This window comes from Hippopotamus amphibius, chromosome 15 (assembly GCF_030028045.1).
Source record: "Hippopotamus amphibius kiboko isolate mHipAmp2 chromosome 15, mHipAmp2.hap2, whole genome shotgun sequence".
Classification (NCBI taxonomy): Eukaryota; Metazoa; Chordata; class Mammalia; order Artiodactyla; family Hippopotamidae; genus Hippopotamus; species Hippopotamus amphibius.
In genome coordinates this window covers 18,274,707-18,296,258 of record NC_080200.1, presented here as the reverse complement: position 1 = coordinate 18,296,258, position 21,552 = coordinate 18,274,707, and the positions used below count along the sequence as shown (strand labels likewise).

General features: G+C 48.6%; 2 protein-coding genes across 5 annotated transcripts in view; both read right to left on the bottom strand.

The window, feature by feature from the left end:
• Positions 1 to 564: 564 nt before the first annotated feature.
• AKAP8 (A-kinase anchoring protein 8) lies at positions 565 to 17,983 on the bottom strand. Of its 2 annotated transcripts, none has more exons than XM_057710335.1 (14): positions 17,888 to 17,983; positions 15,295 to 15,333; positions 13,815 to 13,847; positions 13,000 to 13,276; positions 12,063 to 12,546; positions 11,448 to 11,577; positions 11,163 to 11,209; positions 10,005 to 10,038; positions 8,003 to 8,090; positions 5,901 to 6,042; positions 5,442 to 5,535; positions 4,934 to 5,064; positions 3,691 to 3,786; positions 565 to 2,244 (listed from the first exon to the last, which is right to left on the bottom strand). In XM_057710335.1, the coding sequence occupies exons 1-14, from the start codon at positions 17,904 to 17,906 to the stop codon at positions 1,780 to 1,782; spliced, it is 2,079 nt and encodes a 692-aa protein (XP_057566318.1). In that variant the 5' UTR covers positions 17,907 to 17,983; the 3' UTR covers positions 565 to 1,779. The 2 variants fall into 2 exon arrangements, with proteins under 2 accessions (XP_057566318.1, XP_057566319.1); XM_057710336.1 differs by lacking the exon at positions 17,888 to 17,983 and adding an exon at positions 16,729 to 17,146.
• A 335-nt stretch (positions 17,984 to 18,318) lies between these two features.
• The window catches only part of AKAP8L (A-kinase anchoring protein 8 like), a 31,424-nt gene continuing 28,190 nt past the window's right edge, over positions 18,319 to 21,552 (bottom strand). For all 3 annotated transcript variants that reach the window (XM_057710337.1, XM_057710338.1, XM_057710339.1), the window contains 2 exons: positions 18,793 to 18,888; positions 18,319 to 18,704 (listed from right to left, as the gene is read on the bottom strand). In XM_057710337.1, coding sequence (XP_057566320.1) covers positions 18,390 to 18,704; positions 18,793 to 18,888 — 411 coding nt within the window. In that variant the 3' untranslated portion in view covers positions 18,319 to 18,389. The remainder of the gene's footprint in view (positions 18,705 to 18,792; positions 18,889 to 21,552) is intronic.

The window sequence follows — 21,552 nt, the reverse complement described above, 5'->3', positions numbered from 1 at the left end:
CCACATCTTTAATGTGGGGCCCTAAGTTACTTGATCTCCCTCTCAGGTGTATCCTCTACAGATGGGAAATAATATTAGGGCATCCCTCTGTGCAGCCCAAGTAATGACTCCCCATCTTGGGGAATGAGGGAGGGCCTGGTTTAACCTAAATTTAGAAAAATGATTCATGTCATTTCACATCCTGGTGGGGGGGTGGGGATGAGGGTGGTGGTGAAATTGAAATTTCAATTGAAATTCAGATTCAATGGCAGGCCTTGGATTAATTTTACAAGAAAAGCAAGGGAATTCCTTGGAGGTCCAGTGGTTAGGACTCTCTGTGTTCACTGCTGAGGGCACCGGTTCAATCCCTGGTTGGGGAACTAAGATCCCACATGGCATGACAGGAAAAAAAAAAAAGTAGCTTCAGAGTTTTGTTATCCTTTTTCAGGATACTGACGGTCAATGCTACTACCATCTTTGCCTGAAGAGAATGTTTCAAAGGGCATGCATAACCTGTGACTAAGCCACATCTATGCAGTATTAAGGCATGATGAGTAGAAAAGATTCAGAGGCACTGGTTTCTTACTTACTAAGCAGTTTATTTGTATTTAGTTCTGACATTGACTTTTCCATAAATATTCATTTCATATCTCCAATAAGGATCCTTGAGAGCAGTGCCCATATCTAATTTTTAGCATGAATTAGCACCTGGTACACAACAGATGCTCATCAAGTATTTTACTACTTCTCTCTTAATTTCCCAGTGGCCAATGCTTCCCCAAATGTGACAGTTCTAAGGTTTATAGGAAAAGACTCAGCAGTATCACTTCAAAAGGGAGGTATCTTCCAATTCTTCTGATTATAAGAAAGTTTAACTGTTGCTTACTACCCCTTTTTAACACATGCTAGCTTTTCTTTCTTACAGGTTCAGAAACTTCCAAAGGAATAGTATTTATCTAAAATAAAATGTTTATTGATTTTCCACAGATAGTATCTATCTATGGCAATTTATATTGGTTTTCCATTCACAAGACATCAAATTTTCCTTTTAAATATAGTTAAGTAACTCAATTTAAAGAAAAAACCAAAAAAACCCTGAAGTAATGCAGAGGTGGAACACAAATGAGGTAAAACATTGTAAAGGTGATTCACCAAGGACTAAAGATTGGGAAACAATGCCCTAGGCAAAATGTTCTCATTCTTGAGGGGTAAGTAGGTATGCTTCCAATGGTGCAGGTATGTCAGATTGATCAGGCCTTTGCGAGTTCACTGATGTGACAGAATCAACATCACACATTAAAATTCTGCTATACCTTGTGAAGGAGGACCACATACCATACAGTGTACCACAAAAGCAGAGATCAAAAACTGAAGCCAAAGCAAATTCTTTAAACTTTGAAAAAAAAGAAAAGAAATCCTTTGATACATCCTAGTACTGAACTGCTCCTAGATGAAAAAATAATAAAGGGGTTGGTGGTGGTGCATTCAGCCAGTGGCTGTATTTAACAAGCAAAGTATCACCAAAATCTAATTATCCAACTTTTATTATTCCAACTACAGTGTAAAGAGAGATGTCACAGCCACTTGGGGGAATGTACAACTTCAGCAGCCTTCAAATCAAGGCAGAAAACCACACAACTCTGTAAGACAAGCCTGTGAGGTACACTTTTCTGAAGGAAATGGCTGAGGTCTCTTCACCAAAATAATATTCCAGTATCACATACCCTAGTACTGCTTATAAATCAAAGGAGAAAGAACAAGGCATTATATAACATATCCCTTGAAACAGGGAAAGGAGGATCATTCTGTGGGAATAGCAGTTTTGGACTCTGCCTCAGTTTGTTCCACTTCAGCTCCCGCAGCAACTGGGTCAGGAGCACTGACTGTCAAGGTGCTTTCCGACTCTGCTGCTAGGGTTTCTACTTCACCTCCAGCCTCAGCAGCTTCACCTCCAGCCTCTGCTTCACTGCTGCCCTTCTCAGGTGCCATTCCACAGGATGTCTCCACTTCCAGCAGCTCTTCAGGATGGGGACCACTAGTGGCCTCAGCTGTGTCCACAGGGCCTTCCCCTTTGGCCAGCATTTCACTACTTTCTGGAGCAGGTGCTCCTTCCCCATCTACTGCCCTCACTGCTGCCGTAATCACCTCAGCTAAGACCTCAGCAGCTACCTCCTCAGGTGTCTCTTCCTTAACCTCACCCCCTCCTAAATTGTCATCTCCTTCTATTTCTGGATCAGCGGCTTCACTGGTGAAAGGGTCTTCACCCTGGCCAAAAAGAGGAAACACAGGTTAGTGCAGTCTAAAGAACTGTCCAAATGAGAGACTAAGGCTCAGGTTGCTGGGAGTTTATGTTTTTATGATGGGCAGAGTCAACAAGAGAAGCATTTTAACTCACACAAAGTGAGTCAATCCTATAGGTGCTCAGAGCCTACAGATTCAGAAAAGACATCTCAGAAAAGCTTCACCAATACTATTCTGCACTTATTATTCAAACACATAATGGTGAGGAAAGGTTTAAAAAGACCTAGGTTTTCTTAACCCAATTTAAAAAAAAAAAAAAAAGCCTCATTTTAATAGGAAGTTAAGGCTCTTTCTTAAGTCTCATTTAAGCACTCAGCCCTGGCATGAAGATTATCCCCATTTTACAGAAAAGGAACTGAGACTTAAAGATCAGTAACTTGCCAAGTTACACAGCTATTAAACATCAGTCAGGATGCAATCCAAGTGTGACTTTCTCAGAAGCTGAATTTCTCATGAGTACATGCTAAAACTAAGTAAACTAAACATTATAAAATGTGGTGTTTAGGGAGTTCCCTGGTGGCCTAGTGGTTAGGATTCTGGGCTTTCACTGCGATGGCCTGGGTGCAATCCCCGCTCAGGAAACTGACATCCCGCAAGCCGAGAGGTGTGGCCAAAACAAAACAAACAAAAAAAAAACTTATTTAGAAGCTTGGGTCTACAGCTGACTCCAGAAACTGTTTAAGTCTGTTTAAGCCACAAGGTAAAATACTGACCAGTCATGGTTCTTAAACTGGTTATTTAGATTCTATCCCTTTATGGAGGAAATGAATTGTCATATACTGAAGCAGTTAATAACTGAGAGGGCAAACACATCCTAGCCAGGTTATGCTGAATCTTAACTCCCAACCCCAAATGTTGAAGTCATGGGGCCGACCACTTAGCAAAATGGGCTTCCCAAGGAGGAACCAGACTTTTTCAACCAGCTCCTCTCTAGGGCACCCTCTCTGGGATTTTTCATCATTCTGCTCCTGTTACTACAGCTCTATAGTGTAGCACCACTGCCTCTTCCCTCCTCCTCGTTCCCCATCTCACTGTTGGTTGTCCCTGCCAGCAAAACCTTGTTTTAGCTTCTACCTGGACAATTATCATCCACTTTGGTCTTTTGTCTTGTTTTAAGCACTGCACCATCGTTTTGCTTGGTATTTTTATGGATAGTCAGGGTTTCTCATGGTGAGAGTCAGCACCATTGCACAGATTAATCAAGTAGGACCACATCCCAGAGTTCCCAGGCAAGCAGTGAGTCTCAGGAAACACGCAGCTGTGGAATCCCAAGCCTGATAGATTCCAGCGTCTCTCAATTCTTCAAAAGACTCAAATATGCTAAATACCTCACTCGATATAATTCCAAACCCACAAACCCATCCCCCATTTCAAAACCTTTTTCCATCTACTGGACTCCTAAGCACAAACCTTGAGGTATTTTTCCAGCATCTTCACTATATGTCTGTTGTTCAAAACACTCTTAGCCACGTGGAGACTTGTTTTCTTGAATTGTTCAGCAGCCAACTACAAAAGGAATCAAACATGAGCTTTTAAAAATGGCGGGCACAGAGGAGCATGAGAACAAACCAGCCTGGCTACACTGAGTTGCTCTGAGATTAGCTCTATGTAAAGAGACAACTAACATCTTTCATTGCTAAGGCACATCTCCAAATGCTACGCTCCAATAATGAAAGAAAGACAGCATTGGAGAGGCATACAAACTCAGACTGTGAAATAGTGTAGAGAAGCCTGATAATCTTAAAAGACAAAAGCACAGGCACACCACTGATGTCCAGGTACCATGTGCACAAGTGAGGATGAAATAAGAACATTTACAGATCAGAAGCAATGTGGACTTAGTATGGGAAAAGGACAAGCTTTTTCTTTTCAGTTTTTTGTTCTATGGACTTTACAAGTAAATTCTACAGCAAAAGTCTGAATGCTACAACCAAATGACTGTTTTAGAACTTGACATTCATATGATAATCCCTTATTTGTACAGTGGTTTTTGGCTGATCTTTAATAACACCAGGAGATGGGTGGGCAAGCAGTTTACCTGACTACCAAATTGGGGCTAACGATAGATAGAGATGCTTAACCAGGGGTTAGCAAGCTAGAGCCCGCAGATCAAATGCGGCCATACCCATTCCTTTCCTGATGGCCTGTGGCTGCTTTTGCCCACTAGCGGCAGACTTGAGGTGTTAGGCAGAGACCTGATGGCTTGCAAAGCCAAAAATATTTACAAATTTGACTCTATTAAAAAAAAAACTGCCAGTGCCTTGAGCTAATAAACATTTAGCCTCAGACCCCATCAGCTAGTAAGGATCAAACCAGTCCTTAATCCTGGTTCCCCATGGCCATTCTGCTGCTCTGAGTGGCCCTCAGCCTCAACACATAAGAAATCTAGTTTTTCAGCAACTGGGGAATTTACCCAAGTGGTTTACAGAGAATATTCTCAACCCAGGAGAATTCCAGCTACTACAGTCAATCTTAAGCAACACATTTTAACAGAAACTGGGGTGCATTTTACAATCACTTGATGAAATGAAGGACTTGATGGAATATGACAAAAGCCCCTGAGGATGTTTGTTTCCCTCGAAGAGAAAGTTGTGAGCCCCTCCCACTGGCGGCCACGGCTGCCTGCCCCACCCAGCACCAAGCGGGCACTCACCCGGCGGTTGTGATTGTGGTCGACAGAGTGCAGGTGTCGCTGGAGAAGCTGGGGCTGCGCAGGGATCAGCATGTCACAAGCCAGGCAGTGAGCAGCCTCTATTTTCTTGAAGAAGTGCTCCTGGCCAATCCCTGTTGACGAAACCCAAGTCTTATGGGATTTTGGGACAGCATGCAAGTGATCCTTTCCTCCCAGAATCTGACACAGGCGTTGCCTGCTCTCCAACAGGAGTACAGAGACAGAACAAATGGCCTCTACACCTGGGAACTCTATACTTAACTCTTCTCATCCTTCTGGTCCTTCCTCTTCATACAAAGGAGGAAAAAAGAGTGCTTAATATCACTCCAATAAGCTGCCTGTAGAGCTGTCAGCTACATTATACCACACTTGAAGGCTTCTTTCCCCTGCTAAGTGCCCCCCGCCCCCTACTTGTCTTCAAGTCACATTCTCAACCACCCTGAACTGGGCTGTGATCTGGAATAGCACACACCCCAGGATCACAACTCACCTTTGAAAGGATCTGGTTTTGGTTTTGTGCTTTCCTTCTCCATCAACTCCTGACGCCGCTTCTCAATCTTCTTATTCCTGTTTACAATGTATTCCTAGATAGGTTGGGAGATGGCACAAAATGAAATGAGCAGAGGGTGACTTGTGTGGATATTCTGCAACTGCACCAGAGGCAGCTCACCAAGGGTGGCTGCCAAGTCCATGGACAGCAGTGCCAGCCTTATCTTAGCTGCTCCAAGGATGGGAAGATGACTATCAGAGAAGCTCTGTGGGCAGAATCAGTGGGAACTACAATGGCCAGAGCTCTCAAATGTCCCTCTGACCTGTATGCTTACAAGTGTACAAGTTTAAGGCCTCTTGACCAAGTTTAGGCCTCTTATTTCCCTTCCCTTCTTTGTGAGCGATGTGACACCTGCAGGATCACTGGGAAACGCTGTGATGGAGGCCGAGTGTTGTTTACCTGGAGGAACTCCACCGTCTTGTCGGGCAATTTGGTACTTATAAATCGCAGTGTCTCTTTGTGAAATTTGCTTTGCAGATGCTTCTGGATTTCTTCATCTTCAAAGCTACGAAACTTGCACACAGAACAGGCAAACTGAATCCTGGAGAAGGAAGACAAAAAGAAAAGCAGTGATGCGCAGATAACCAGCTCGCCTCTGCTTAGAACTGAAATGGAAATGGGAAAGCGATTTCTGAATTAAGTCTTCTGACCTGTCACAGGTGTCAGGGTAGCAGTTACCCCAAGTTTCCCCATCTTAAGGATGAGAGTACAACCTTGCGAGTATTTCAGGAAAATGATTTATGTAGCATTTTACTACCATACCACTCTTTTTGGCCCAAAGACTTTTCAGAACTCTGGACTCCCTAAGTCTCCAACCCACTGCTCTGAGGGCCTAGTACCTAACTTCACAGCTTCTCAGATGTTTCTCTGTGCAGCCACTCAGAAGATACAAGGCAATCCCATTTAATATAACAGAGGGATTCCTGAAGACCTCACACAATTCAAAACTCACATAACCTAAGATCAATTCTTCAGTGGGACTCAACGTAAAGACACATCATATCATGTTCTATGGATGAAAATTGAGGTTTCTTTGTTGTGTGCTTTCTAAATCTCACCAAATGCATGCATACTGTATGGTAAGGAGAGAGCACCATTTATGGTGTAAAAGCACAGGCCCTGCGGCACTCAGGAGTTCTCCTCTGCCAACTAAGAGTTCTGCTGGCCCCCAATGCCTGCCTTCTGATCTCTGGACAAGTGCCACAAGACACTCTTGCCTTTGCAGATACCCCTGAAAAAAGGACTGAAGAGGGAAATCTCCCAGGCCCTATGTGCAGGACTGTCGGGAAGCTACCAAAGAAATACAGGGTTCCTACTTCCCTGCTGCATCTTTACCTCCGTGACAATTTCTCCAAGCTTCTTCGAGGATCTTCAGTCATTAGGGCAGCCTAAAGATTCCTTTAAAAAAGTCACCTCAGGGACTTCCCCGGTGTTGCAGTGGTTAAGAATCCACCTGCCAGTGCAGGGGACACAGGCCGGATCCCTGGTCCAGGAAGATTCCACACGCCACGGAGCAACTAAGCCTGTGCACCACGACTACTGAGCCTGGGCACCATAATTATTGAGCCCGTGTGCTGCAACTACTGAAGCCCATGTGCCCAGAGTCTGTGCTCCACAACAAGAGAAGCCATTGCAACGAGAAGCCCGCACACTGCAACGAAGAGTAGCCCTCACTCGCCACGAAGACCCAACATAGCCAATAAATAAATTTAAAAAGTCACTTCAGTTCCCATATGGCATGAAAACAGATTTAATATAGCTGTCATTTTCTTCATCTGCTTAAAAACAAGGATTTCAGTGAATTCTGTAACACTTGGAACTCCTACATTTCAGTTCCTGGCTTTCCAGCCTCTACTGTTAACTCTTTTGGTAAGCATTTTTTTTTGCACAGGGAAACCACTACCCCCATTTGAGTCCTAAGGGCAAGGATTCCTTTTCAAGTCACCAAGAGACATAGCCACCTGTGATCAAGGCCTCATCAACCACACACTCACATGGCCATCTGTGGTTTACAGAGAGGTGCACGGTGTGATCACACCAATGCTCTTTGGGCTTTGCACTTTTGCATTTTTTTCTATTTAGAGACAAAATCTTGAAGGTAGCAACTATACATATATAACTGCCATGTCAAAGTCCACAGGTGGTTTGGATTTATTTCCTTATTTATTTATAAGGCACCCAAAGCACTTTCTTAGCAGCTGAATGAACTTCACCTGTCTGGGACGACAGACACAAGATGAGGGGCAAGGGAACTCCTCACAGGCCTGCAGGAGGGCAAGCAAGAGAGCCCCCAGCTGGGAATGGGAGGGCCACACAGACACCCAGCAAGGATAAGATTCAATGAGTTTCCCAAGTTTTGTCTCCCACTGACCTGACTAGGATTTCCTGACACACACCTGGAGTCAGATGATCAAACCAGGCCCCCCACCCCCTGCACTGTGGAGTGAGGACAGATGAACTCAGGGGAGTCTTGACAGTGCCCACCTCACCTGCCTCCTCACCTGTCAGCTGCTCTGTCTCGCATCCTGTCTCTCCTCCGTTGTTTTTCCCTCCTCTTCTTCACTTCATCGTCCTCATCATCCTTCTCTCCTGCAACAGAGAAGTCCCTTCGAGACACTCTGAGGAGCTTGCAGAGGAGCTGAGCACCAGGGCCTTCATGGGGGCCACAGTTCAGCCACCATACCCCATGCCCTGCCACGGCCTCCACGCATGGCAGGGTCAGGACACCCTGAGGCACCAAAGGGCTGTCAAAGGCTCCCAACAGGGGTGGGCCTTTGATGAGAACCCTCAGTAGTTCCCAGGGGAGTCACCTCACTAGCCCCATGGCCTGATAAGGCTGGGAAGGGCCAAGGACACGGCCCGCCCATCCCACTCACACTGTGGCCCACCTGCTCTCTCTGTCCTTCCCTATCTTGCTTTTCCAATCCAGCACCCTACCATTGGGTCTTCTCCCAATGTTACTTAAGGAGAGAGAGAGAAGCAATTCTTCCCAGATAGAGGCAACAACTGGAAGGCCTCAGAAAAGAAAGCAAGCCACTCTACCGCCCTCCGTCCCACCTCTAGGTGGACCAAGACAACTGTCCCGTTGGCCTTCTCTGAACTAGGGCCTCAGCAGGTCTGACAATCCCTGGTGGCCCGAACTCTATCTTCCACTCACAAAAACCATCAATCTAGGGCTTTCCCAGGGATACGTGGGAAGCAATCCCGGAAGTAAAAATGGGAAGAGACCAACTGGTCCTCCGTCCATCCCGTGGGGCCAGTGCAGGAGCTCCTCTGGGAGCCGTGCAGCCCAGAGTCCCAGCATGAGGCCAGGCCAGGTCACCGCGGCTCAGGGCCAGGGCCAGACACTGAAAAAAGGTTGGATAAGCATCTGAACTGTAACCCCTACCCCTGATGCCAGTCACGAGACTGTCCCACGAAGATGGCGACCGGCGTGCGCTGCTCAGAAGCCTCTCAAAAGGGCGTGTGGGATTTTTGGCAAGAGGTCACTGCCTGAAACTATTACTGCTGTTTAATAGCAAAGTCATCCCGGGTAGGCAGCAGGACCTGCGCGCAATAAACATGTCACCTTTGCTTTAGCATTTACCCCGCTGCACGAGCTGCTAAATGCTCTGTGTGGTCCCATGCTATAGACGTAATCGCTTCAATACACAGGGCAGGAGGACCTCAGAGGGTTGGCTAAAGCTCAACATATCAGAAGGAGCATCTAAGCCAGGGGCCTTCAGAATTTATGGGAGTAGAGTCACAAAGGAGCCAGCCTGTGATTCTTGGGGGAAACCAGCTATGGACAGACCCATGGGAACAGGAAAAGAAGCGGCTGCTTCTCCATGTCCCCCTGAAGGGTTTAACATTACTGTTCTTGCAGCTTATTTTGGGCTCTTAGGTCTCCCTCACTGCAACTGTGAGACCTGCTGAGCAGTGACTGCCTCTGGAGGTTGTGGGCCTGAGTATGCCCAACAGTCCTCCCCAGCCCCAAGCTCCCCACCCAGGCAGGGGTCTGAACTCTGCCCCATGTTGTGCTGGTGTCCCCACCATAAAGGCTGAGACCATGGCCCTGGCCTGGCAAACAAGGGAACTGTGGACAGAATGAAGCCCAGGAGAAAATAGTACAGGGATCTGCACTGGTCAAGAGGGGAACAGAGAAGACAGGCTGGAGGGTGCCTTTTTGTTTCTCTCTTGCATTTCTGAGACTCCCTTCCCTACTCTGAGCTATTGCAGACACCCAGAGATGAGTTTCCCCCTGCCTCTGCAGCCTGCATTGAGTGAGGCAAACAGACCTGTTTCCAGCAAATGTTGCTCCAAACACCAAGGCAAAGCCTCAGGGTGAGTGGCGAGGCCAAGGCCCACCTGGCAGCCGTGGCCCCTATTCTGCCCTGAGGCGCCAGCCCCTCCATCCAGGCCCTGGGCTTGCTCAGAAGCCCAGCCCACCTGGGCATTGGGCAGTGAGTGCAGGGTAGCTGGGCAGACACAGGAAAGCTCAAAGGGATGGTGGGTGACGCCTACCTCTCTGCCTCCCGGAGTCGAAGAACTCATCCTCCTGGAAAAGGGCACAACGTCAGACTGTGAGGTGGAATTTCTAGAACTCTCCACAACCAGCCCAGCACCCCGCTACCACGTGGTGGTCACTGTGCCACCAGGAACACAGCCACAATGTATCAGGACAAGTCCCAGGGCCTTGGGATGGAGCCTGAGTGTCCTGTTACTAGTCCTAGTTGCCTTCTGAGATTCTGTGATGATGACTAACTTGCTTTTTTATTAAAGACACAGACCAGCTTTCAGTTCTAAGGCTAGACAACAACCTCTGGCAAAAGGCATGGTTCTGCACCTGGGAATACCAAGAGCCCACCCACCAACAGTGTCAAGAAACCCAATTTGCAGGAAGCTAGTTCCAGGACTCTTTAATGAAAATGGGCTTTATGAAGTTTCCCAGCTACTTGTTTACGTCTACCAAAGGTTATAAGTCAGGTATAGATAAAAACGACTCATTTAACTGAAAATTGAAACTCAGCCCATTCCTCAGACATCAGGCTGAAGACTAAATTAGCAATCAGCAGATATGCAGAGGTTCTCAGACTCAAGACCTGAGCAACCTAATGAGGTAGCAATCAAGACCCTCAGAAAGGTTGAAAATTCACTGTATCCTGCCCCTTCCTCCCCTTCCCCAAACCCGTCTGATCATCAGAAGCACCTGGATGAAGCCTTCACACACCCAGATTTCCAAGCCCCACCCCAGACTTGGATCAGAATTCGCAGGAGGTGGCAAAGGCTTGCTCCTCAGGCGCTTGTGCATGGTTCTGGCTAAGAGCCAGCTTTCAACACCCACCTCCCATGACTGGTTTTAAGAGCTGAATGACAAGGATGCAGCTCAGCACCAGCACGGAGCTGGCAGCAAATGAGTCTTCAGCACTTGTCTGAAAGCCTCAGCCTACACAGCCACTGCAGTTACCATCTGTGCAGCTAAGCACATAACTATGAGAATACAAGTATGGCTGGAGAGAGGGCTAGGAACATCTTCAGGAAAAGAAGGATTGTTGCAAGTTGAAAACTTAAAGTGGAATCTACCACAGCAGCTGTTCCTGCCTCTTTGTGAGGAAGACACTAAAACGAGGAGGAAACCCCACACTAGAGACACTGGAAGTTGATCAGTAAAGGCGAACTTACACCCCTGAATTCTTCATCTCCTGACCGGAAGTCACCAGCTCCATCATCTAGCAAACACAGAGGAACAGGTAAAGTCAGCACCTCAGCAGCCGGCCCACTCTGCTTCACCTCCCACACTCCCTGTCCAAAGTGACTACGCTTGTCCTGACTACAAGTGTGGGGGTGTGGGTGACACATGCCACCCCTGAGTTCCCGTGTGTCCACTGTCCAGACAGGCAAGCATAACACCAAGCATGCAACTGACTCATCATATACCCACCTGGGCCTACTGGCCCCAGGGCATACCGTTTTCAGAAAAATCTCCTTCACTGTCGGCCCGGGCTTGCTTGGTGTCTGGCTCATCGTAAATCTGCAACTGCTTCCGTTTCCTGCCCAAGCTATCTGGGCCGCAGCGATCAAACTCTCTCCGCCTAGGCTACAGACAGAAGCATATCCCAATGTATTGCTTACTTGGACTGTTAACACAGCCCAGAGAAATGAAGAACAAAGATCTGAGAACAAGGACAGAAAAATTCTCTTCAGAAAGCAAAGAAACCCCCCAACCAAAACACAAAAATGCTATACAGAGTGAAAAGAAGCCAGACACAAAAGGCCACGTATTATATAATTGCGTTCATATGAAGTGTCCAGAAGAAGCAAGTCTACAGAGACAGAAAGTAGATTAGTGGTTGCCAGGGGCTGGGGGAGGGAACAGGGAATGACGGCCAACAACAGAGGTTTCTTTCTGGGATGATGGAAACACTCTGAAATTACGTGGTGGTGAAGGCTGCACAATTCCATATATTTTTACTAAAAGACTAAAAAAATTGAATTGCACTTTAAAAAATGAGTGAATCTTACAGATAAAGCTATTTAAAAAGAAAAGCAAACAAGGCAAGCTAGAATTTGGCAAGGGCTTACCCGATCTCTCATCCGGGTCTGTGACCGGCCACATCCATAGGGCATAGAGTTGTCATAACCACCTGCCCCCTGCATGCCCATCATGCCAAAGTCAGGGGCCATGGACTGGGAGAAGAGGGAAGGCGGAGGTCTGCTGGCGGGGGGGCCTCCCAGGCCCCGCCCACCCACATAATTCATCTCAGTCCATGGAGCAGAAAGAGGCTCAGAGGAGGCTCCAGGTGGCATGAAGGGATCGCTGCGCATAAAGGTGCTGGGGTTGCTCCGGTCCTGGAAGCGGCCCTGGCCTCGGCCCCGCATGAAATCATCGAGGGAGCCCCGCTCACGGGCTGGGTCCCGGCAGTCACTGTACTGACCACCAAAGCCACCATTGCGGTCGGGCCCCAGGTCAAAATCATAGTCGTAGCTGTAGCTGGGGCGGTAGGGATTGTGCTCAGGCAGGCAAGGCCTGGAATCATAGGACTCAAACGACTGGAAGCGGAAGGAGCTGCAAAGAAAGCACAACCTATCACCACACTGTCCAGGCACGACCTCAACGCCTCCTGAAAAGCTGACTTCCCTACATTCAGAACAGCAACACCAAACCACCATGCATCCCTCCTAAATGCTCAGAAAGTAAAACAGACCAAAATCCCTTTCAAACACTGCTGAATAAGGGGCATGAAGCCCTGGCCACAAGAACGGGGAGAATCTGCTAGGTGCCCAATGCTAAAATAAGGAGTCTGGCGCAGTTTAGCTAACAGTCGTACCCTAAGCCCCACCACTCAGGAAACAAGCAAGTCCTATTACATGCCTCTGTCCCAACAATGGCTCAATTTATCTACCCTACGCTCAGGAGGGAGCTGGGGAAGAGCCCTCCCCGGAAGAGCATGTGCCCACTCCCGTCTGCACAAAGCTGGGCATGCGGAATCCCCTGGGAAGGGCTTGGGTCTATAATCACCTCTCCCGGTCCTGCATGCCCTCCCCACCGCCGCTGCTCCCGCCCCTGCCTCCTTCCTTGGACATCATGTCCAGACGCTGGTTGATCTTGGCAATGAGGGAGTCGGAATTGTCGGTGCAGGGTTCTGGGCCATAAGAAGCCATATGCATGGCAGGGCCCCCAGGTGCCAAGCCATCACTGGCCTTGGTGGCCTCCCATGAAGCTGGGCCATAGCTGTAGGTTGCTCCTGTGGTGACGCTGGTGTTCTGGGCACCATAATAATTGTAGTTTTCATAACCTGACAAGAGAAAGGAAGAGCACAATCAGATCTCAGCAGCCACAAGACCAGTCCATGGTGAACAAGTCTGGGGAGGAGCACCCACTGCCCATGGAGAAGGAAAAAGGTCATGGGACCAAGTGCTCCTGGCATTACCCCAACAATGCACATGTCACCTGCCAAGAGGCAGCAGGAGGAAAGGAGGGGCATGGCCTCAACTCTGAGCAGTGGGTTTTCTATACCAGATCCTAAGACTTGCTTCTCATCCAAAGCCAGAGAGCCCAGAAGCCAGCAGTTGGGACTACAGACGGACACACCAAAGAGCTGCTGCTCCCAGAATACAACTACAACCATCCCCTGCCCCTCCTCCAACAAGTTTCCCTGGAGGCCTGCCTCCCAGCCCTCCTCAACACCTCAGGCCCAGTCTGCTGAGCCTTCAGAACAGCTGTGAGCACATCTAGGATGGGATATGGGGGTACCTGCATCCCAGCCTCTCTAGGTAGCTGATCAGAGGCCCACCCGCCCACCCACCCACCCACAGACCCCTAGAAGGGCCTACCTTGCCAACTGGCCACACCAGTTCCATATGCACCTTAGAAGAAACAAAAACACACAAGAGTTTTGTCTGCAACATGAAGGCATCTGAGACGTATCCCCTCACCCCCACGCCAGCGTGGATGTTGAAAGACAGGTGTCACCTCACTCCACTATCCATAGGGCCAGGGTCGAGGGTGGCTATGTCAGTGCTCCAGGAGACACCCTTGGTTGCCCAATAAGGCCAGGAAAGGCTGGAGTCCACTAGCTGTAAAACTCATTTCCTACAGAGTACTCGGCTAAGCAAAATCAGGGCTTCTCTCCTAAGCAAGCCTGATCTCCTCCACTAGGGCAACAGAAAAGACACTGCAGCCTTCTTCCAGGAAGCTCATCCAGTGTGGCCACCACCCAAGAAGCTGCCCAGGCCAGGTCCCTAGGCAGAACCCTTCTAAACTGCCAGTTCTCACCAGGAGCCAGCGCTAAGGCACTGCCAACAACACGGGGAGTGCACTAGTGGAAAATCAAGGCCCCAACTCAACCGAGCAAGGGGACATCATGTGCCTGAGTAAAAGAAGATCTCCTCCTGGGAAACTTGGTGATGGGCAGAAAAGTCACCCTGCTCCCAGTGGTGCTAGGGCCAAGCTCCAGGCTCAGAAAACAAAGGAAACCCGCATCCCATCCCCTGGAACAGGTGCTGGCAAAAAGCAGAAAACTTCACCCACAGAGAGCACACTGGTCCTTCAAACACACTTAGCACTATGATACAGACTCACGAGCAGGGTCAGCAAACAAACCCAGGGGCCATATCTAGTTCACAGCCCTGTTCTTGTAGAGCCTGCAAGCTAAGAATGGGTTTTATGTTTTTAAATGGTTGGGAAAGGGAAAGGAAAAAATCAAAAGAATACTTTATGACATATGAATTTTGACAAAAAAATATCACTTACATGTATTTGTGAGAACTCAGAACTGTATAAGAGTGAATACTAATGTAAACTATGGGCTATAGTTAATAGCAATGTATCGACATTGGCTTATAAATTGTAACATAACATACTAAGGCAAGATGGTAATAAAAAGAACTGTGCCGAGGGGAAGATAGAGTGAGCATACGGAATTCTATGTACTATCCGCTCAATCCTATAAATCTAAAATTACTAAAACATAAAGACTATTGATTATAAAAATCTTTGGTTACACACTCAGCTATTTACTTAGAATAAAACAACAAAAACTGTTACAATAGACAATTCCATGACACATGAAACTTACATGGTATGCAAATTCCAGTGTCTTTAAGTAAATATTATTGGCACACAGTCCTACCTACTTGTTTATAAACTGTCTATGGTGGCTTTTGCACTACAGAGACCATGGAGCCTGCAAAGCCCCCCAAAATTTACTATCTGGCCCTTTACAAAAAAGGTTTCCTGGTCCCAGCTATATCATGATGATGCGACGGGAGGCATGGGTAGCCCATGCCTCCCTGAAAAGCAGGTCCCACTTACCGTGGGTGTTGGTAGGTCCAGCACTCCACGCCCCATAGCCTGTGAACACAAGACTTGTGAGTTAGAGTCATATTTGTCATACCAGAGAACAAATGCTTCTGAGATGCTTTGAGGAGCATAAAGGAATCTTCTTGAAGGAGTTCAGTGCCAGCCTTACAAGAAGGCAGCACAACCACAATGTCCCCCTAAAAGTCATCCCACAGCTGGCTTTTGCACTATCACACTCCACTGCCTGAAGTCAAACCAGAAAAAAAGAGGAGGGGAATGTGCTTCCAGGCCAGTTCTGCCCACAGCCTGCTGAGGGACCTTGACCTAAGCCTCAACTCACAACTGAGGAAGACACAGGACTAGCCACCACCTAGCCCACCATTAGGACACAGTCCCCACCCCTACCCTCCCAAGCAGCCATAAGTATGCCACAATTGCGAACTTCAAAAATTTGGCGACAACAACTGTGCCTCTCTAGGCCTCACTTCTGTGTGACTTTGAACCCTCCAATGCTCCCCTGGGCCTTGAAATCACAGGGCTTCAACCTGGCCCTAAGGCATCAGATTGCAGTCCTCTCTGTGGTGGCTTCCTCTGCCCCTCCAGACACTCCCAAGATAGCATCTGTCTGGACCCTCTTCATCTGTGTCCCTGGAGCCTGACACAAAGCTGGGCATAGGCAACCATTCACACCTGTCAAATGACTTCACCTTTACGAAGCCTCTTGTCTCTCTAATACATCCTTTCTCTCCTACCAGGACAACTCAAACGACTAGCTGAGTGCCTACTGTATGCTGACACATGACAGGCACTCAGCACATATTAGCTGGTGACCCTGAATGCCATTCAGAGACGAGGGAGCTAGGGGAGCCAAGGATCAGAGGTTAGGGGACTTGATCTGAAGTCACCCTGCTGAAGGTTATGATCTCCCCATGTCACACAGCTTTCCACAGCAGAAAAGCAGAGTAGTGCTTCTAACAACAACTAACCAACTGTGGGGCACTGATCTAATTAAGAGGCATATGCTATTCACATAACCTCACAACGACCCCTGAGATAGTTACTACTTACTCTGCTGTACACAGAGGCTCCAGAGGATAAGTTACTTGCCCAAGAACATGGAGCTGAGGAACAGAACAACAAGGACCCAGACCCACATCGAGGTGCTTCCTACAGCCACCAAAGGATAACTTTGAAACCTCAACAAGTCTTAATAAATAGCTCTAAGATGGAAAAGCTACAGAAGGATTCTGGGAGGCTGCTGCATCTACACTGAGTCTGAAAAGGTTTTTAGCAGCTACAAAGATGGATTGGGGTTGACCTCTCCAAGCTCTAAGGGCATGCGTAAGGCAGGATTACTACTAGCTGAAAAATCTGGTAGAAATGCAAGCAAAGAATAGTGAGATCCAGTCAGATCGCAGAAAAGATCGTAGAACCAGGTTGACCCACCCAAGCACACCATGCACTTGAAGACCTCTCTGCTTCTCTGCAATTCCTGCCGCTGGCCTGCTAATGCTGCCACCTTTCAAAACATAATCCTTCTCTGCTGCAGCCAAGATCAGATCGCTTGCGTCTCGAATCTCATATACCTGGATTGGGATCTGCGCCGGTTAAGCCCAACCCCGCATATTCCAACTGTTCCCTACGGGCAAACGCGGCTTCCAACATAAAGCAAAAGCCTCCCAGGAGGCTCAGATTCCAGAGACTGAGAGCAGGTCGCCCGAGAGGGTCCGTCCTGACCCGGGCCCTCAAACCCAAGTGAGTAAAGGTCACGTTCCCTCTCACACAGCTCCTCTGACGTCTCCAGACCACCAAAAGGGACTGCCTCAAGGAGATCCACCAATCTGTTACGACCCCAGAGCACATCGGATTACCAGACTTTGACCAAAATATACCAAGCATCTGACCCTCAGTGTCTCGTCGCAGGTATGCACGAGCCAGGTCCTCGGCAGGCGCCCAGTGAGGCTGACCACCGCAGAGGCCGCACTAGGCCGCACTGCTCTGCACCGCCGGGCTGGCGGTGAGGAGTCCGAACCTGCGCCGCCCACACGGCTTCCGGGACCGACACCCAGGCCACATGTGCCGCGCGGGGGCCCCACTCAAGCCCAGCAAATCCCCGGACAGCCCAGACGGCCCGCAAAGAGGCTGCGGGCCCGCCTCGACCCCCGGCCGCAGACCCCGCGCCCCACGAACTTGCGCCATAGCTCCGCCCCCCGGCGCCGCCATTTTGTGGCGTCTTTCAAAAGGGACAGCAAGCCTGCGAGTGGCGGGGATCAGCAGGGCCCGGCAGGGCCCGCCGGCGCTGAGGAACTGAAACAGCCCCAACGGCCCGAGGCGCCCCCCAAAGCCCGCCGCAGCGTCGGCCCGCCGAACTCAGTCAACGTCCTTAGGCCCCGTCGGCCAATCCGCGCGCAGCGCCCCGGGAGCGACGGCGCCGAGATCCAATGAGCTGCGTGCGCGCGCGCGCCCCAGCCGCCTCTCCGCAGGGCCAGACTGCGGTAACCGCGCTCTGCTGTACCCTCCGCCCCGCAGCCCTCTGCATGGCGGCGGTGCTGCCGCCCGGGCACCACCTGCCCGCCGCACCCCGCACTGAGTCGCCAACACTAACCTCCGTAGCCAGGCTCCATGTCTTCAGCTCGGCCCGTCAGCAGCCCCTTTTTCTAGGCTACCACAGGACGCATGCGCTCAACGCACTTCCCGCCGTCCTCTCCGTGTAGCCGAGACACATACGTCACCCCTTCCACGGCCTACCATTGGCTGGAGTTCACGGCGGGCCCGCCTTCATCACCCCAGCCGGCCTTCCGGTTGTTCCGGATCGGTGTTCGTAGCATCCTGGGAGTTTTGGTCCGGACCGCGGTGCCTCATCCGTCGCAGGCGTGTCCCTTTTCCTCCTCCCCGCCAGTACGCAGGCGCAACTCGCCCGCCGCCCGCCCCCCACCCCCGGGTTCTACCCGCAGGCGTGCACCACCGAGCGGCGAGGAACGGACACCCGCCAACGCGGACCGCATAGCGCACAGACAAAAGAGTAAGAAAGCGGTAGGATGGAAAGAACTTTATTAGACTCGGTTTCCAGCCTCGGGCACGCGGGCCCTGCCCGCCCCGGACCAGGGTCATGGAGCGCCCCCTCCGCCCTCCTCGTCGTCATCAGCCTCCACGTCGAGGCCTGGGATGCCTCGGATCTGGCGCTCCAGCGCCCCGCCCAGTAGGGGCACGGGCTCCTCCCCGTCCTCCTCCGGGGGCGGCGGTGGGGGTGGGGACGCGGCCCCGGGGGCCGGCTCCGGGGGCACGGGGGGCTGCGCCGGCGCGCCCTCTGCACCCTCCGTGACCCCTGCGGCTTCGACCAGCGTCCCCTCATCCAGCGCACTGCCCTCGGCCTCCTCCTGTTCCTTCTCCTCCTCTGGGTTGTCGGTGAAAGGGTTCTCGCCCTGCGGAGAGGGGCGGGAAACTTGAAGAAGGGAGGACCAGAACCCGGGGCTGGGGACGGGGTCGGTATGCCAGGGGCGTGCACCTCACCTTCAGATAACGTTCCAGCTTCTTGCTGATTAACTTGTTGTTAAGGATACTACGAGCCACCATGAGCGAGGACTTCTTAGACTGCTCCATCATGAGCTGCGGGCAAGGCAGGCAGGGCTGCAGAGGCTGCCCCAGGCATCCAAAAGCCCCCCACCCCCACCCCGCCGGATCTGGCAGAGCCCAGTCACTATCCACCGCACACTTATCCACCTTCCACCTGGGGTCCCAGCACCGCCAAAAACTACAACCAGATTGCGTAGGTCTGTAAGTGCACCCCTGGGTACAAGAGTGGGTCCACTTTACAAGCATGGAGCCACGACCCGATTTGATCTTTGCTTAAATGCTCCATCTTTCCACCCTATACTTACTGTATGTAACTGATTAAAGATATATGTCTTTACAGCTGCACTGCAGAAATCTGACTTGCTTACTTAAAAATTAAAAGCAGTGAACAAATCAAAAAACCTACTAAAAACCAAAATGTGCAACTCCTAACAAGGGGGCAATTGCCCTAAAACGCACAGAACTCTTTAGGATAAACAGGGAGGATATAAAAGCAGGAATACAAATGTCAAACAGTATATTTAAGTGATACACATCCTTTTAATCCATAGGATTCCCAGGATGAAGAATTATACCCCCAAATGTAAAGGCTGAAAAGAGACACTTATACTCTGTTTGTGAGGGGCTCAACTGTTTATTTTCTGAAAATCAGTTTGATAGAATGTATTAAAAGTAGAAATTTCTTTCATTAATTCCTTCCTAGAGTCTAGCCTAAGTTTAAAATTAGAAACATGCATGCACACTGGTTTCAGTAGTGAAAAATTGGAAAGCACCTTAATGTTGTTCAGTGGAAAAGTGGTTAAATAAACCAGACATTCAAAAGAACACCACGCGGTCCTTAAAATAGGGCTTATCTCTCTCTTGGCATAAGAAAGATGTGTGATGGGACAGTGCATGGCATGCCAGAGCCTTTTCTTCTGGGAAGATTTACACCAAAATGCTACCATGATTTTCTCCGTGGTGAGAGTGAAGACAACTCTTACTTCCATCATTAATGCAAGTAATGGTAATGCAAGTATAAAGCCATAAACAGAAAAAAAAAAAAAAAAAAAAAGTAAAGCTATTTTTGGAAGGGTGGGGAAGCTGACCTCCAGGACCTCTACTCAGCCCTAGCCAACTCTTTACATCATGTTTCAGTAAGTTATCTCACTTTCTGTTTCTACTCCCTTTCCCCACCTTCATCTTTTTTCTTTACACATTTTTCTCTACTACTTGGGGAAAATATTAATAGTTCTCATGCATGCTCAAAATGAAACAAATTAAAGATGCACAAAAGAAAACTGCCTACATATTGGTTTGTCCTTGTAGGGAATAAAAGGGATAATTGGTTCCAGTCACAGGTGTAGTTGTGGATACCTTAAGGTTTGGAGCACTTACAAGGCTGTAGTAGAAATGGATATCCCATGGATATTATGTGTTAAAACGTGTTGTCTGTGGAATGCTCAGTTGTCTCAATGTGCACACTACGTGACGACAGCTACAGAAATGTTCCTTTAGTTGTGACCCAATTTACTCTGCATAAGGGCAGAAACGGTTCACATTCCATTATTTGTAAAGTTACCTGCTGTTTGCTTTTGTTATTTTTGCTACACTCATTTTATTTGTATTTAAATGTTTTAGGCAACTTAAGAACAAATGTACAAGATGCAATAAAAATGAATTGCTTGATATCCATTACTTCATGTATATCAAGCATAAGAGTAAAATAAAAAACCCATATATTTAACTTTTTAGTTTTTTTAGCTTATGTGATTTTTTTTTGGATACTTGCCTAACATGCATGTGCTGTAAAAGTAGTTAACATGGAAATAACGAGATTTTGGCTTTGTTTTATGAGATTTTCAGGAACAATCCAAGCATAATTGTTAAGACACGTGTATTAAATTCATTTAAGTGGAATAAAAGTTTTATGAATGGAAAAAAAAAAGATGCACAATTAGGATACTACTCACTTGCCAACACATTATCCTCCTTCCTCTAGGTGCACAGATGGACACACCAGAATGTCTCCCAACTGAGGCACACTTACATTTTTAGATTGCTACAATAACTACACACTGGGACTTCCCTGGAGGTCCAGTGGTTAGGACTCTGTGCTCTCAGTGCAGGGGGCTGGGTTCGATCCCTGGTCAGGGAACTAGATCCCACATGCATGTTGCAACTAAGAGTTCTCATGCCACAACTAAGGAGCCGGCAAGCTGCAACTAAGGAGCCCACCTGCCACAACTAAGACCCAGCGCAACACCACCACCAACACAACAAAAAGTTATAACCACGTACCACCAGAATAAACTTAAACTCTTCCATGCTAGTGCTTTTAATGCTACTAAAGAGCTTCCCCAAAGTAATAGTGCCTGAGTACTCTGCAAAAACATAGTAGGTTGTGTTTCTTCCACCTGCACTAAAACAATGCACTTGTCCGCTGCTTCTCCATCAGCATTAGATATTAAGCACTATTGGATACTTTTACTGTAGAAGGAAAGAGGAAAGAATGTATGCTGCCTCTTGGGGCATTTCCCTGCCCACCAGCAATCCGATATGCACACTGGGCCACCTGCTCAGCGTTTCTATGAAGTCATCTCTTCTATGGTCTCTTGGTTTCCTAGCTTGTTCAGGAAGGCTTCCTTTAATGTCAAGATAAACAATCTTCTAAATTGTGTTCTTTCTTCCCCCACTTAAGATTTTGAGAAATTAATA

Excerpts from the sequence above, each read along its gene's own strand:
- AKAP8 (XM_057710335.1), bottom strand. Across the intron at positions 13,848-15,294 it reads TGGACCTACCAACACCCACG|GTGCATATGGAACTGGTGTG; the intron begins GTAAGTGGGACC and ends GTTTCTTCTAAG. Across the intron at positions 5,536-5,900 it reads AGACGGTGGAGTTCCTCCAG|GAATACATTGTAAACAGGAA; the intron begins GTAAACAACACT and ends CAACCTATCTAG.